We start from the raw sequence: 17,588 nt of genomic DNA on the forward strand, positions 1-17,588 counted from the left end.
CTTTACAGAATCATTCGTCCTCTGTGGACTGTCCTCTTGTGAGGATCAGTGTTCGGGGTGGACAGATTCCTCATTTCTGTGAGGATTTGGAGGTATTTGCTTTGTATACGTGTTCTCGTTGGAAGACACAACTATGACCCAGCCAGATGCTGACACCCTGCATCTAGGGTCTTTGCAAGACAACCAGCTACACTTCACAGGTCCATGACTACACTACACTCGCCACTACACTCCAGCTATTTGAAACGTCTTGGTTATTTTCCAGTTAGCAGTGATGAATATGAACAAAGTGTCAAAGGTGCAGAAACATGCATGCTTGTATCACATCTCACCTCTCATAATTCCCTCTTCACTTGTCTCTCTTCACTGGTCTCTCGGCAAAAACCACAAACATATATTTAGAGTTTGGCCTCTGGGGTTGTCACTCGCAACAAACATCCAGATCGTATCAACCCGTTAACGTCCTTGACGCTGGCAGTCCATGTCTTCCCCATGTCTCCTGACACACTCAGGTCTTCCTCGTGTTCCTTACACTACAGTCTCCTCTGGGGGCAGCAAGTCTGGGAAGTCGCTGTGTAAATAAAGTGTGTTGTTATTGTTTATTATGATTTTTATGGGCACTGACTGATTTACAAAATGTCAATGACCTTTTTTCTCATCCCATTTGGGTGAGTATCATCTCCAGTATTCTGCACGTTTTCATATTTCTACCCCAGTAAGGCGTCATGGATACAAAAAAAATAAATAAAAAGAAGAAGAAGAATCTGAGTATTGTAATATGTGTAAAATGTGTTTTTGAAAAAAAATATATGATTCTTTTCATTCAATTCAATACATTAGGCCTACTGAAAGATTTGATTGATCTCATATAATACTGGAGGATGCCTTCATGGTTAGAACTGTGTTTACCTGTCGCTCTCGGAATGCAGCTGCAGGCACAGGTGTTATTAATTCGAGTAAATATACGGGATCAGTCACTTTATCGTTGGTTTATCGTTTGGAAAAATCTTGTAAACTGTCACCTTCCTCCGCCGCGTGTTTGCTTGCGGCGCGTGCCACCGCGACGTGCGTAGGTTCTTGCACGCGGTGTCCTTCGCGGCATTCTTCCTGCAATATCAGCCGCTTTTTTCATTTCCTGCGGCCTGCGGGACTATGACCCCGCGCTGTGGCTCTGTTTGGTTTGCTGTGTTGAGATAACTCATTAATAAACCTCCACAGAACACAAACACTGGGGACGTGGGTCTGCGTGCGGCGTGTCCTGTGCGTGGTTTGCTGTGTAAATACAGTCTCTGTTAATGGTTGTTAGTGGTTGTTACTGGTTTGTTACTGGTTGTTAGTGTTATTGGTTGTTGGTGTTGTTACGGTTGCTACTGGTTAATGCGGTAAACAACACCGGTGTAATGAGACACGCTGAGAAAGCCGATTGTCCCTGAGCCCTATTCACACGCTGGATGGGTTTTTTGAGAGAAAAAAACCCCAAAAAACACAAAAACCACACATTGAGCGTGAGAGAGAGGGGCGGAGACAGCGATAAGTGTGTGCGACCGCGGCGTCGAGGAAACGGCGCTCCCGGTCTTACAGGTTTTCTCACGCACTGTGGGCGTGGAAGAGACGCAGGCGGAGGCTGCTCAGTCTAAACTCGCCTCACTGCCTTTAAACTCGTCTCACTGCCCTTCAGATCTGCCATCTCTTCTGTTGTCTTTTTCTTTTTTTGGCTCCTCCGTGTCAGTATGGCGGAGGGTGTCGTGGGGACCCTGGACCTTAAGGACATGGGCGAAGAGGAGCTGTGGGATCTGATTAACGATAACCGCCACGCGATCTCCCTGGGAGTGCGCGCGGACATATTGATCCCGTACCTGCGCCAGGCGCGTGTGCTCACGGACCTGGACGAGGACGAGATACTCACGTGCCTGAAGTTCACGAACCGCTGCATGAGGACGAGTGAGTCCGCCGGCACGCACATGATACAGCCTGGAAGTGTAATGAGTAGTCTGTTATTATTTGTTAAAGGGCTCGTGGGTTCACACTGGAAGGTGTGGATGTTAAGAACGGATAATAACTTTGAATTGGAAAGAACGGCAGCGTTGTCTTGAAATGGAGGAGGTAAACTGTTTTCAAAAGGCCTCCCTTAAAAATCCCGCTCACTGTTTAAATGGTGAAAATCGCTCTGAGCGTTGGAGATTTTCATGCGTGATACTGTAAGTGGGGACGTGATCTTGTGGTCGTGAAGACTGTTTAGTGTATATGGCGATTTTGTGGAGTTTACGTATTAAGTTTCAGTAGTTCACGAGGAAGGAATTAATTGACTGAAGATGTTGATATGGTCACTGAAATGTTGATATGGACAAGTTCAAAAACTTGATCTTGATTTGCTCGGTATGCCCTCAGGTAAAGGCTGGAATAGTTGGTGAATGATGTATCTGTGGAAGCGCAGGTTGGTGTGCCTAGAGTGTAATGTTCACCATGTTAGCCCTGTTGGTTTTGCAGGCCACATGCTGGATCTGCTCCGTATCCAGGGCCGGAATGGAGCTGTAGCTCTGCTGGACAGTCTGATGATCCACTACCCGTGCCTGTACACACAGGTGACCGGCCGGAAGCCCAGCACGGAGCCGTCTGGATTCAGCGGTGAGGCAGTGCCTATTGCCGACATTACACTGATGGAGTTTTAGCTAAGACCAAACACATTAAAAACACTCTCTCCCTCTCTCTCGCCTTCTCTACCTCGTTGTCTCACTCCCCCTCTCTCTCTGTTTCTCTCTCTCTCTCTCTCTCTGTCTGTCTGTCTGTCTGTCTCTCTCGTGCTCTCTCTCTATCCCCTCTCTCTTTCTTTCTCTCAACCCCCCCCCCCCCCCCCCCCCCGGGCAGGCCTGATAAAGTACTCAGAGTTAACCGAGTATTTGGTGCGTGCTGTGACGAGCATGCAGAAGGAGCTGCAGGAGGCCCGCGAGGAGGCGGTGCTTCAGCGCTCGCGCTGCTGCAGCCTGGAGGGCACGCTGTCGCAGGCGCTACAGCAGGGCCAGGAGCAGACGCAGCTGCAGGCTGAACACACGCGGCTGCGCAACCATTTTGCAGGTGCTCGTGCAAGGCTGAGTCTCACGCAGAGCTGGATCTCACGTGGGGCAGTTTCATATAGGATAGGGTCTCATGCCATGCTGGGTCTTGTCATGCGATATCTTGGAGGAAACACACGAGATGCATTTTTCATCTTCACATGATGCTGAGACTACCTTTCAGGACTACACACACACATACATACACACACGCACACACACAGGCTTTTCTGAACTCACATTATCTAAATTACACCCTTGCTGTGGATTCTGGTGCTGAAAATATATATTTTAATCCAGGGCTTTGTGTGCACAGAAAACAGTACGATTGTGTGTGCACGTGTGTGTCAGTGTAAGTACGTTTTTAGAGTGGTAGCAGAATATGTGTGCTCAGTATGCGTGTGTGTAAGATATATTATGGGTTGGTTGATTTTGTTTTAAATAGTACAATGGTGCGTGTGTGTTTAGCAATGCACAGAGACCTACTGCAGCTGAAGGATGAGAAGTGTGATCTCTATGTGAGATACGCTGCAGCAGTAGAGGAGAAGGCTACTGAGAACATCCGCTGCAGAGACCTGAACCTGCAGGTGAGTGTGAGTGTGTGTGTGCTGTATGTGATGTGGTGAATTGTACCTGCTCTGGGTGGATCCCCTTCGCCTCCATTTTGGCTCTTTCTGTTCGGCGTCGTGCGGCACCTGGGGGACACTTATCTGCTACGAGCGCGAGCACCATTCCTCCATTCGGGTGCTTCCTCAATAAGCGTTATACAGTCAGTCAGCACGCCATTCTTATCATTATTGGCCCCATACCGGCCTGCACTGTAAGGAAATGAATAAAATCAATAGAAGCAGGCGCCCACTGTGTAGGAGCTCGTGACTAATACGCTGCCTTATTATGGCCTCTGTCGAGATTAACTTGGTGCACTGTTTAAAAAAAAAAAAAAAAACTTTAAAAACATGAGTAGCTGAGCTGCTTTAAAAAATAGTTCACTGAAATTTGAGTAAGAAGGTTAATTATTAATAATTCAGCTAACTAAAAATGTTAAGGCACCCAGGGTATGCAAGTTAAAACAGTAATCCTTTTTTCACCAGAAGCATGCAATTTTGCTAATAATTGATAGAAATGTCTTTATTTTTATTGATTAACACCCCCCACCCCGCGGTTAGAGGCGTAGCGAAGCTTGTGTTTAACTTTAGAAAGCAGAGAACAGGATTGAAGGTGTTTGGTGACATCACCCTGGGGCCCTGCGCGTTTTGTAGTTAAAACACAGGTGAGAGTCTCTAGGTGCACTATTTTTTCCATGCTGTTCTCTCTCTCTCCCCTCAGCAATAATGTTGTAGAAAAATGTTATGATATTAGCGTATGTGCCAAGTGTCTGGCCATACACTGGTATTTTTATTACTGAATGTTTTTCTGTGTGTGTGTGGGTCATAAAAAGGTGATTGTTTACTCACGCAATTGTTTACTTAATTACTGAAAGCATTTATTCCTTTAGCAAAAGTCTCTCTCTCTCTCTCTCTCTCTCTCTCCCTGTGTCTATCTCTCCCTATCTGTCTGTCTGTCTCTCCCTGTCTGTCTGTCTGTCTGTCTGTCTGTCTCAGGTGTACCAGTTGCAGTGTGAGCTGCAGAAAGCTCAGTCAGAGACAGAGTTCCAGAGGCAGTGCTCTCTAAAAAGCGTCTCCCCCAGCGAGACCCAGCGTCTGCGGAATGAGATCAACGCCCTGCGCAGGCAGCTGCTGGAGGCCGAGAAGATCTCACCGGTGAGAGACATCACACTTGGTAGAAAATCACACTGGACAGGAATGAATCACACTGGACAGGAATGAATCACACTCGTTGAGAATAAATCACACTGGTGAGGAATAAATAATGCTGGTTAGTAAATCACACCAGTCAGAAAAGTCTCCTTGGTGACAGCCATACCAATGGGAACATTAAAGCACACTGATGAGAGAATCTCAATTCAATTTCAAGTTCATTTCAAAGCGTACAGAGTTACATCGCTACTGGCAGCAAAGAGTTAAAAATACTGGACAGGAAATCACAATCACACTCATTCTCAACAGTAAGGATGTCAACACGTTCATCATATCAGATGAAGAATGGCTTGTGTGTGTGTGTGTGTGTGTGTGTGTGTGTGTGTGTGTCTCAGGCATGTCAGGATATCCTAGCCCAGGACCTGAAGGAGGCACGAGACCGACGGTCAGAGCTTGCTGAGCAGCTGAGGGGACTGTATGAGGAGAATGAGGCCCTCACGCGCCAGAGAGACGAGGTCACACACACACACACAAACTCTCACTGTATACACACACAGGCCACCTCCTCTGTCAAGTGTGAAAGTTTAAGGATGTGAAATGTTAAAGAAATTGTTCTTTAGCTGTTACTTTTCATTTATTCAGTATATGTTAACATGCAGTCTGTTCAAGCCAGTATGCTAGTCTTTGCATGAATAATGATGTTCTGTTACTCTCTCTCTAGCTTTTGGAGGAGAAGGCGTGTCTGGCACTCCAGGTGCAGAAGCTCTCCCTGGACTGTGAGATGTATCAGCAGAAGAGCACTGTGTTCCAGAGCCAGCTGAGCGACCTGCAGACCGAGCGTGACCGGGTCAGTCCCGCCTCGGGCCCCCGAGCCTGCCATGTGAGACCCAGCGCTGCGAGCGGTCCGTGTTTCGACACAAACAAACCTGGACCAAGATCAACCAGCCACGCACTCGTCTTTCCTATTGTTTGTTTGTTTTTACGCTTTTTTGTTTACGGGAAGTTCACCTGCCTATTTTTGGCCCCTCTTCTTCTTCCTGCTGCTGCGGGACAGGTGGCCTACAGCGCGACCGCTCCTTTCACTTCCTCATTCTTCGCTGTCTGTGTTGACTCAAGAGTGGAGTAGCCCCGAGCCCAGCGGTCACCGTGGCATCCGCTTGCTCCGTGTCCTTAACACCGCCGAACGTGACTCTGTAATTCCAGTGTAATTCCGAGCTGGTGATTTTGATCAGCGACGGTTCGACGAGGTTCCAAGTAGGGACGTAACGAGACAAACGTGAGTGTAACGTGCACGATGGCAGCAGCATAAATGTTTGCCGGGGAGACCTGGGTTGAAATCCCAGTAGTGCTATGTGCAGCCTCAGTTGACTGTTTTCTCCTTCTTTTGGATGGAGGAATAATGAGAGATGCCTTTTCCTCCTTAAGGCTATTTTTAGAGTGAACAGATCAGCCAGAGTAATATGTTAGTGTTTCCCCAGGCGTGACATTGGGGCCACTGGTGTGAAGCATGTGAAACTAGTTTCAGTGGAGGATTCAGTACGTCTGACACAGGGCTTCACCTGCAGTGGAAAACACCACCATAAATCTTGATGACAGAACCCGGCCAAGAAGGAGAGAACTTTTTGCTGATGAAATCCCTGACATCTGCACAAAGACAGCTGTCACTCACCCAGATCACATTCCACAAATAACTTTGATGGCTTGAAAAAACAGATGAAACTTAAAATGTTCTCTCTGGAGGTGTCTCTTTTTAATACGAAAAAACAAACAAACAAAGGACTGGGTTTTCTGTGATTACTCGGAAGCACTGTGTGTTGTGTGCGTGCGCGCATGTAACGGGCGTCCGTGTGTGTTGGCAGGCCTACCTGGCCCGTGACGAAGCGCAGGCCCAGATAGCATGCAGCTTGGCAGAGAAGGACACGCTAAGGGGCCAGCTGGTAGAGCTGCAGGAAAAGGTGTTCACCCTCAAAGCCCTGAACACCCACACACCGCCCAACAGCTCCACGGTGAGTGGCCTCCATCCAACTCGTCCTCTGCACCCCATATTCCCTATGCATTCAATTTTTATGCATAATCGTTCAATATGCATAATTATTCATTATATATTCATTTATTCATTTGTTTATTCAAAAACAAAACAAAACTCGGTGACCATTTCCACTCCTACATGAGGCTGTTAAAACGTTTCTCGTCGGTCCTAAGTGGAGAATATCGGACCGGTATATCAGAGAAATGATGCATCGGTGGGCCTTCTGACTGCGCCGTCTGTTCTGTGTGCAGGAAAGGCAGTTTAGCTGGCAGAGCAGCATGGGGTCTAGCAGTGAAGGCACGCCCTCCACCCCACCAGGCCGGCCCAAGCTGCGACGCCTGAACGCCCTCCCCCCTGGTGCCTCCTTCGAGTCTGCAAAGGTATGTCTTATGAAGGCTGTATGAACATGGCATAGGAGGACATCCCTACATTCGCTTCATGAGTATGGTATTACCCAGCACTGCCCACACAAAGGCTGTTTGTGGGTTTATATCATATTGCTGTGTGACTGACAGATAGTATAAGGGTGTGTGTGTGTGTGTGTGTGTGTGTGTGTGTGTGTACTGTCCTACAGCAATGCAGTGAAGATGGTTTCAGCAGTGTACGGTCCAGTATGGTGGAGCCTCCATGTTCAGAGTCACTGCGCAGGAGAGAGATCGACCCACAGTTTGATGACCACAGGTGAGGCCAACACCGGTATACCTCACCACACATTTACACCTGAACAGGTGAGCTTATGACCTGTTATAAATGAAAAGGAGATCTGTTCACCCAGATTACAGGCATCCTGAATTACATGACTCGCAAAAAGACAGGCCGCCATCCTCGATCTCATGCCACACCTTGCATAACTACAGCTTTTAGGACCTGCGGGGTCTTGGACATGTACTGCGGTGTGCTGCAGGACCCCTGAGCACCTTAGTGCTTAACCTCGTTGCCCAGCAACCAGCCTAGTAAAGGAGCAGGCAACGGCACGTTCCGTCTGCGTCACCGAGGAGGGCGGTGTTCCCATGCAAAAGTCTCGGACGTTTCCAAACTGAGCAAGGTGTCCTGCAGGTAGATTAATGATTAGGGTTCCAAGGCTGTACCGCGCTCGGTGTTTAAACTGCTCGTTTCAGCGTTACCCTGTAGGTAATAATGTTGCACGTTCGAAATACGGAATTAGGAAACCTCTGAAGCGGATGTACCCCTCTTAACGGTGCCCGGTTCGTGTGGTAGTGGTAAGTACGACCGTGCAATGCACTGGTCTTCTTCAGCTTCTGAGACCCTGTCAGGATGTTTGCAGGAAGTAGGTTATGAAAGCATGTACTGATCACCTTTGTGAGGTGATTATATAGGGCAGTTTTCATTCTGTAGGAGTTCATGACCTCTCGATGCAGGCAGTAGAAATAGGTTTTTCATAAAAAATAAAAAACCAATGCCTAATTAATCTATTACAGTTTAATAGATCATAGACATGTTTCAGTTAATTTGCTTATTATTTACTAAAACTGCAAAATCAAACTTAATCAAATAAACATCCAAATAGATTTAGAAAATGAAATACTTATATTTTCTTAAATTTATATCTACTGACCATGCAGAAACCTGCTGAAATACACTTTTGGTAGTTGCAAAAACAATTAGCATATAACATTTTGTATATTTTCCATTTTGTAAGTTCCTCAAAGGTGTGTATTTAAATAATTATACAGAACCTCCTACAAACTCATTAAATCATTAATGATGGAGGAAAGAGCAAGAAGACAGCTAGTGAGTTGGTGTGGTGTAAAGAAGCACAGAGGCATTGTGGTCATTTTAATAAGCTCAAGATAGCAAGCAGCCTGAATGAAGAGAGACACCGTCTTATTTCTCCAGCAGTCAGGAGCCCACAGATGACTCATCCTTCTGTCTGCTGGATCTGGAGAGTGATTTTGTTTTTGTGCCTCAAGGTAAATACACACACATACACACACAGCTCATTTCTGCATTCCTCAGTGCCACATTGCCCCACTGTTTATGACCCAGCAAATGTTATGATTTGTTTGTTTTTTTTTTGCTTGTGTTCAGTGTGCGCGCGGAGCGTGTGTGTTGATTTAAAGGAAACTTTGCTATGAGTGGCTGGTGAACAGAACTATTCAGTGTTTTAGCTTTACATTAACATTTGCACTTAAGGCCAATGTGACATTAGCCATCAACCAGGTTCAAACCCACGACCTTTGCGCCGTGACCTCTGACCCACAGCTGCTGGCGCCCACATGCTAATGGGAACTATTTTAATTCATTTTAGAGGAGGAGGCGAAACCGCCTGTGTCTTCCCCCTCTCTGCGCTCCAGGTGCACCGCAGAACTCAACGGGTAAGTGAACACTTGCAGACATAAACCAACAACCAGACGCTTGTGATCCACACTAGAGTGCGTTTTTTTTTTCTTTTTTTTCTTCCCGCCCCCCATGAAAAGAGGTAAAAAAATAACAATAGCGTTTTTTTTTTTTCTAAATTCAAAACTTGGCATTTATGGCATTTATCTGTGTGTGGCATAGACAATGTAGGCTAAAGTATTTATCAGATCTTCTTTTCTACTCTCCCCTGTCCTGCCTTTTCCTTCTGTCTTCTCGTCTCGCCTCGTCTCATCGCCTCTCTCAGTGTCTTGCGAACCTCTGCTCCTCCTTTCCTGGTGCGCACCCGTCCCCAGGCTCTGCGGATCATGGGCCGAGCACTGACATTTTCCTTCCAGGCAGAGGCGCTCTTGAGCCAGCTGCAGGTGATCGGCGGCAACAAGACGGGTGTGTTTGTGCACCAGGTCACTGAGGGGTCAGCCGCCAGCGTTGCTGGTATCAGTCCAGGTGCTCAGATCTTGGAGGTACTACGCACCTGCACGCATGTGTGTCTACATCTTTTAACAATCCAGCGCTCAGCTATCAAACTGGCTGACTGTCTAATAATTTTATAATTCTTTGTGAGACCTGGAGTTCTAGTTTTAAATTTATTAATTCTGACCTGGAAACATACCCCTAAAATTTCCCTGGAATGGGGATATAAACCCAAAGGCAGGGTAGGAGTAGAACGGTATCTACCACGCGCTTACTACGAATGCCCCCTTACTACATCCTACATGTTTACAGCCTTGCAGCGCTGTAAGATGGTGACGTTTTCTCGTCCTTCTGTCCAACTGAGCTTTCATCTCCCTCCCTGTCTGCTCGGTTCTGACTTTCCAGGTGAAGTGTGAGCTGGATCAGCGAGCCTTGCGGATGGTTCTGGAAGATTCCACCATGGAGGAGGCTCTCTGGGCCCTGGCTCAGGTGAGGGGACCCTGCAGCCTCTCGGTCCGACCCAAACAGGACGGTAAGCGCAAGTGCACGTATGCAAGCGCGCATATGCACATGAACACACACTCCACCACATGGGTGTTCACACAGATCAGAAATCTCAGCACATTAAAATTAATTCAGTTTTAAACTGGTCTTCTACATACACTGTGTAGTTTCACCATGACCTTTAGACACATGAAATTTCTCTGCACATTTAGATGCATGAAAACCTCGCTCTTAATGCGCACACACACACACACACACACACACACACACACACACACACACACACCGATATACTGTCGTTTCAATATGAGTCATAAGTGTACATAGCAAGTTTTAATAATGCTTTAATAATATTTCTCTGGACATTTAGACACACTCCCTCATAAGGTGCGCATGCACACACACACACACAGTGCCTTTCAGTGATTTTGCTTCTTTTTGCTATTGTTTGCTATTCTTTTTGCTATAACTATAACTGTTATTTAAGCCACTGGTGTAATTTGCACGTTTCCCGTGATTTCCAGCGAGACTGGGTCGACAGGTATATCTGCATCTCTGCAAACGTGTCATCTCACGCGATGCACCTATTGTCTTCATTCCACTCTGTACCTGACTTTGTTATGCTCTGACGCACGCAATGCGGCCCATAAATGGCTCGCTAATTAGCTGAGAGTACAACTGAGGGTGGCCTCCCAGGGATGAAGCATGACGCTTAAGTGAATCAGTTGCTCATTTATGCAGCGCTTTCTGCCCTGACACAAAGTGGCTTTGCTGGAAACTGGAGGCAGAGCTGATAAAACAGTGGGCGTGGCAAATCCGAACCACCTGTAACTCAAGGGCATTCGGATGCCTGTGTTCTAATAGCACAAATCAACTACATCTGCAGCATTTAGCTGACCCTTTTATCCAAAGCAATTTACAATTATGACTTAACACAACTTGAGTAATTGAGGCTTAAGGGTCTTGCTAAGGGGCCCAACAGTGGCAACAAATCACAAGATCCAGGAGTGGATTTTGGATCTGGAGTCCAGATTAAAACACCCTTTTTTTACACCTTTAATGAGCAGTTAAGGTGGCATAAGGAAAAAAAGAGTAGCACTGGACACTTGTATAAACTTAAGGTCAGAGGTTTATGTGACCTGGATTAAGCGCAGGCAGAACAAAGGAGAAGGTCCAGCGGATGGAACCATGGTCTAAGAGTACCAGCAAAAATGTTGCACGTGTTGATGATAATTTAAAGAATTTGACAACCTTGATCCTGGGCAGTGTAAAATACGTTTGTAATCAGCACTAATTAAATTCATAGATGTAGTTTTTAATGCAACAAATATCACTAAATTAGAGGAGACACTATCTTATAACAATCTTGATTAAACTAGTTTGAAAATTGAAGCTTCAGAACTGTGGCTCTCAGTGAAGCTGTGTTTTGAAAATGAACGTCCTGTTATTGACTTCCAGCTAAATTTTTATAAAATTATTTATTTTTATAAAATTATTTATTATATAAAAATAAAATAAATATGGTGCATATAAATCAAAGAAACGGTTCAGCATTTTGTGAGATCGGATTTAACAGGGCATGTTCCTGTCAAAAACGCTAGTGTGCCTAGTGGCCAGTGGGAGGTCAAAGGGCAAGTATGGAAGGGCTGGTTCTGATGTCCTTTTTCCCGCTGTTATCGCTTGTTTGTGCAGCGCCAGTGATTAGCTGTGATGATGACTCATAACGTTTCGCCCTGTCCCTCAGCCTACGAGAGTCTTCTGCAGCAGCTGAAGAGAGGTGATGTCCAATCGGGAGACTCTTTCTATGTACGCGTCAATGTGTCATTGCCCGGGGGCGTGGCTGGGGCCCTATCCGTCACCTGTAACGACATTCTGCATGTGACGAACACTCACCATGGAAACGACGGCTCCTGGTGGGCCAGTCAGGTCCACAGCTGTCAGCTGATGGATCTGAAGAGCGGGACCCTGCCTAATTATTACAGGTATGCAGACGGACATCTTGGATCTGAAAATGGGATAGTGGCTGCCATGGATCTTTAGAATTGACCATAGCATAGCTGACCTATCCCAGTTTGACAATAACATTTTTTTCAAGATTAGAATCCGGGGCGGGGGGTGGATTTCAACAGATCATGTCAGTTGTTATAGAGAGCAGTAGCTCTTTAGCTGCAGTCTGAGAGCAGCAGAGGTCGCTATTTCAGCCACAAGCTTAAAAAAAACCAGAACAGCTTAATGGTTGCCTGACACTGGAGATACCTTCTTACCTTATTACTTCATCATGTACGTTCACAACCAAGCTACCGCCATGTCAAGACCACCATAAGATCAGTGGTAGGTTGGATTCGTTCTCCATGCTGTAGCATATGGCAAACTCTTAATATTAGTTAAATTAGCCCTGAGACCACTGCACAGTTAAACGCACTGTTCTCAACACACTGGGGCTCTCCAGAGCTTCTCGTAATGTTCTGTTTTAGTGTAGTGATTTTCTGTGTTGATTATGGACAGCGCAGATGCTGTCACCTCAGTGCAGTCTTCGGTTTCACCTACTTCTTGCAGTGTGTCAGGCGGTGTTGCATCAGTTCAGTAAGGGTGTCTTCTGTTATGTTTTCTGTTGTGTTCATAGAGCACAGAGGCTGCTGATTAGAGCTATTGAAGACTTGTCCTACCAGCAGCGAACACACACAAAGGTAAAACGCTTCCTGTATCATCTCTTCCAGGTCATTGGGTGCAACTCGTGTAATGAGAGAAAAGGGGCTTGCAATGTGTTGTCAAAGGGAATTTTTTAAAAATACCATTTTGGCTGCATGTTTATTCCATTGAAGGCTGAAACAGAACTTTCGAACTAAAGTCAACGTTTGACATTGTGTCGTGTGGCACTTTGGACGTGGAAAGGATCCATGACTCTGGCTTGACCATAATACACTATAGCCCACCAAACCAGAAGAAGCTAAAATTGGTTTAAATCCAGTATGAGTATTGGCAGAAATGATCTACACTCATCTAGGTTTTAATATCCCTTTTGAAAATTCCAGTACAGGTTCGGAAAACTCTGAATGTAGACGTGTACGTTGGCATGAGGGTTAGCTTGAAAATGTGATTATTTAGCAACAGATGCAATGGAGCAGAATACCAGGATGGAACGCTGCTGATGGTGCTGGGCCTAATCTAGCTGTGGGCCAATCTGGCTGCAGCCCTCATGAAGCTGCACTGAGAGGGACCTGACAGTCAGGTGCAGTGATGAGACGATCACTTTAGAGGACTCCCACTGGAATGTCCCGTGTCTCAGCGTGCAGAGTTCCCCATTCAGACATCATCAGATGCACTCTGAAAAAGGGCCCTAAGAGTCGTGTTTCTTTTAACCTAGAGTAAATACATCTGTCATTGAACTGATTTAATTGTATGTGAACTGTAACTGTATCAGTGTCATCAATTATTTGACTGTAATTGAAATATGATTGATTAACATCTTTGATACAATAATGACTTTTTTTTAATACATGAAAACCCATGCTTGAACACACAGACTCACACACACACACACACACACACACACACACACACACACACACACACACACACACACACACACACATACATATATATATATATATATATATATATATATATATATATATATATATAAAACATATTTCTGGGAGATAAGGCAGTGGAAACTACATGGATGTAAATAAACTAACCAAAACTGCAGCCTCCAGCCATCATCATAACAACCACAGGAGCCCCTCCATCTACAGACCTGTTAATGGCAACCTTGCCAATGAGTGAGTCATTAAAGACGTGCTGTTGTTGTCCCTGACGTCAGTGATCAGGAAACAAACAGCGTTGGCCCAGACTTTGGACAGAAACTGATAACGTAATGAAATCCCCCAGCATAAACCTCAGAGCCTACGCCATCTGTTGTTAACCTGCCAGCCTGAACCTGGAGAGAGTCGGAGAGGAGTCCTACATAGCGTTTGAAGACATGAACAGATAAACATTTACACAACTGTGTAACATTAAACTGGTATATGATTACTGGTGCCTAATGAGAAAAAAATGTTAGGATGCATTGCCAGGAGCTTTCTTTAAAGTTTGTGTTTTAAATATTTTTATTGCTCTGTGTGTGTGTCTGTGTGTGTGTCTGTGTGTGTGTCTGTGGGTGTGTGAGTGTAGGAGCGGTCGCAGGGGAAACAGAAAGCAGTGCGGATCGTTAGCACGGGGCGGCAGGGAAGGAACCCGCTGTGGGTTAGTGTGGAGGAAGACAGTAACAGCCAGGATGCCAAACCCAATGGTTAGAGAGAAATATACCCACTCACTGCTACAGCCTAAAACCCTATGCACTACTGCCCTAAAACCCTATACACTACTGCCCTAAAATCCTATACACTACTGCCCCCAACTCTGTACACCATTAACCCCAAGCCACACAATACTAACCCCTAACCATACACTGCTTCCCCCATCCATAATCTATTGCCCCCAAGCCACACACAACTACCCTCGCCCATTCGCCTACTGCCCTCACCCATACTTTACATCCTTCAACTCATACCCTACTGCCCCAGTCCAATAGAACACTACACTCAAGCCATAATCTGCTGCCCCAACCCATTTGGCTTGTTTTTACCCACAGACAATGGCCACGCCCCCAGGAGCTGTGTGATCCTGATGCCCTACACACTGGTGACCCCGCACTACCCACCCGTCTGCCGCCCAGTCCTCCTGCTTCCCACAATCCTCGGCCGCGTCCTGCATAGTCGACTGGCAGGCCAGGAAGGCTACCAGCTGTGTGAGCCAGGTACAGCACACCTCCGTAAACAGAGTAACCCAACACTAGGGCTTAACAGAGGAGATTTAATTATACGTTTTGAGGAGAAGTTGTAAAACAGAGATGTTGTTTAATATTGATATTTCAACTACAATGAAACACCTTTGAAAAGCTCTTTGTTGACCAATCAGCCTCCACTGCGCCGTTCGCATTCGTTGGGGTGGGAAGGAACGTAGTGCTCTGTGGCTCCTTTAGCGTGTGTGAGGGCCGCAGGCCTGACTCCTCTGTGCTTCTTTGTGTCTCTCCCTGGTGCTGTTCCTTGTCAGAGACCTTGAGTGTCACCGAACATGTGGTCCAGATGCAGAAGGGTGAGGTTCTGGAGGAGTGTGACTCAAGCAGACACTGCTGTTACACCGTGCACGGCGTGGAGAAGATCATGAAACGAGTATGTCACTCTCATCTTAGGCTCAGTGTAGGCTCAAATAGGCAGAAGATAGATAGATAGATCGATCGATCAATCGATCGATCTGACACTCAGTGTGTGTAATGTGCATGTGTGTTGCAGGGGACACACTGTGTGCTGCCGTTGGGTTTGGACTCCGTGCGACGCCTGCACCGTGCAGAGATCTTCCCGATCATCATCTTTGTGGCATCTACGGAACGCAGTGCTCGCAAATTCAAGTAGGCCCCCTCCCCTTCCCCCAATCAGAGCCCACCCAGAAACCTGCTGTTGCCAAACTTTGCGATAACAAGAGTCCCTACACTCCATGTGGTCCTTAAAACACATAAGCAAAGTTGGGGAAAGTTCTCCAAATGTGTGGTTTCTAGTTCCTCTCTACTTACGAGTCATTCATTTCAAGCGTAACATCAGAAACATATCGTTTTTGTCATTCTGTGCTGCTTGACCCACAGACACAAGCTTCGTCAGAGCTGCCTGACAGAGGCGCAGCTCCTGGAGTGTTCCCGGAGCGAGGAACCCCTGCTAGACAAGCTTCCCTGCCTCTATCGCACTATTCCTCCAGACACCTGGAGTGACAGCGCCACACTAGTGGACACTATAAAGCACGTAGTCCAGGAGGAACAAAGGAAGATAGTTTGGGTGGAGCCAGATCTCTGGTGAGAGTTGGAGGTGGGCGCTTGTTGCCGAAATGTAAGGATGAAGTCACAGTCAAAAACAGGTTTTTTAAAAAAAAACAACAACTGTTGAATCTTTCATTCACATGGTGATTTCAGTTGTGTTATGTATCATTTGCTTAGTTCATAACTAACCCAGTTGTTTATTATTTGCATAATTTGTTAATAATTATCAAAATAATAACTTGTTCGCCCAGTCACGTTTGGAACAGCTCTAACATTGGCAGGTCTATCTCGGTTTCGCTCATCTTTCTGCGTGACATACACTCTGATCTCATAAATCTTTAAAAGTCACATAAATGTTTGAAAGATGGTTATTAGAATTATGGAATTATTATTGTAGACCGTTATTTAGAATTTGTATTTATTGTTGTCTCATGCAGTGTGTTATTGTACAAAAAAATGTCACAAAAAATATTAGTTATATGCATTATTTGCATAAAATAACCTGAAAATATTTAGGAATTACTTTTTAATTTAATTTTTACACATATGTGTAGTAGATTTACATATATGACAAGAAATTGCCTGAAGCAAAAATACAGAGGCAGGACTCAAGTTGCTACACACTGAGGTTGAAAACTGGATGTTTACTGATTAATGGTGACACTAACTAGCTTCTCACAGCTCATCTAGCTGGACCCGCACTTTTCTTCACATTACTACGCAATGCCAAGAAAAACAAAAGTTTGCTTTAACGCTCAGTAATTTCAGGAATAAGGATGTGGGCAGGGTATTTCCTGCTAAAGGGTTCGTCACTGAAGCTGTGCGCTCTCTCGCCTGAACCACCCAACCTGCATTCCCGCTGGCTGGAAAACCGCTGCGTGCTGGAGTCTTGGGTCTGTGAGGTGTTTAGTGCACAACTCCTGCTGAAGGGCTTGCATGGTCTTTGTGAATGAACCCAATAGTGGTTACTGTGAATAATGCAACTTTCATAAGGAACCTCTCTGCCATAGCTGATGAAAGATTGCCAGAGAACAGCATAACGTTTGCACATTTTATGTTTATTCATTAAGACATTGATTTTATTTTATTTTAGATTTCTGTCAGAGTAATATATATATGTGTGTGTGTGTGTGTGTGTGTGTGTGTGTGTGTGTGTGTGTGTGTGTGTGTGTGTGTGTGTGTGTGTGTGTGTGTGGGTTGGTTGGTTGTATCTATTTTATTTATTTTTTTTTGCAGAAATAATGTTATATCTACATTTGTTACTAATACTAAATGTACAGTGAAATACTATAACAATATTTTTTTTTACAATTAAAATATTTTAAAATCTTTACAAGAACATTGAATCCAATTCAGATTTATTTGTATAGAGCTTTTTACAGCACGTGTTGTCACAAAGCAGCTTTATAGAAACAGTATGATGGAGAGAATCTGCGTTCAGGCCCCCAATGAGCTGAGGTGAGCGAGGCAAGGAAAATCTCCCTGACAGAAGCAATTCGCCCATCTGTCCTTAAAATTACTTTTTACATTTCAGACCAATTTTAACCAGCAATACTTTTTTTTTTTTTTTTTTTTTTTTTAACCTTTGCATGCTGTTCTGACAGATGTTC

General features: G+C 45.3%; 1 protein-coding gene across 2 annotated transcripts; it reads left to right on the forward strand.

The window, feature by feature from the left end:
- The first annotated feature begins 1,625 nt into the window (after positions 1–1,625).
- Positions 1,626–17,078, forward strand: card14 (caspase recruitment domain family, member 14). 2 transcript variants are annotated; one of them, XM_035528359.1, is made up of 21 exons: positions 1,626–1,941; positions 2,488–2,625; positions 2,866–3,072; positions 3,519–3,637; positions 4,652–4,810; positions 5,203–5,322; positions 5,529–5,654; positions 6,667–6,813; positions 7,088–7,216; positions 7,411–7,517; positions 8,694–8,767; positions 9,106–9,172; positions 9,460–9,676; positions 10,032–10,158; positions 11,875–12,112; positions 12,754–12,817; positions 14,304–14,421; positions 14,764–14,928; positions 15,225–15,343; positions 15,464–15,579; positions 15,811–17,078. In XM_035528359.1, exons 1-21 carry the CDS (start codon positions 1,731–1,733, stop codon positions 16,016–16,018), a joined length of 2,976 nt encoding a protein of 991 aa, XP_035384252.1. In that variant the 5' UTR covers positions 1,626–1,730; the 3' UTR covers positions 16,019–17,078. The 2 variants fall into 2 exon arrangements, with proteins under 2 accessions (XP_035384252.1, XP_035384253.1); XM_035528360.1 differs by having other exon boundaries at positions 8,697–8,767.
- Positions 17,079–17,588: the final 510 nt, after the last annotated feature.

The sequence above is a fragment of the Electrophorus electricus genome, chromosome 1 (genome assembly GCF_013358815.1).
Source record: "Electrophorus electricus isolate fEleEle1 chromosome 1, fEleEle1.pri, whole genome shotgun sequence".
NCBI lineage: Eukaryota > Metazoa > Chordata > Actinopteri > Gymnotiformes > Gymnotidae > Electrophorus > Electrophorus electricus.

What these genes read in the sequence shown, in the direction of transcription:
- card14 (XM_035528359.1), top strand. Translation starts at nt 1,731, where the DNA reads ATGGCGGAGGGTGTCGTGGGGACCCTGGACCTTAAGGACATGGGCGAA. An exon ending in GCTGCGCAACCATTTTGCAG is followed by an intron (nt 3,073 to 3,518) that starts GTGCTCGTGCAA and finishes GTGTGTGTTTAG; the next exon opens with CAATGCACAGAGACCTACTG. An exon ending in GCAGAGACCTGAACCTGCAG is followed by an intron (nt 3,638 to 4,651) that starts GTGAGTGTGAGT and finishes TGTCTGTCTCAG; the next exon opens with GTGTACCAGTTGCAGTGTGA.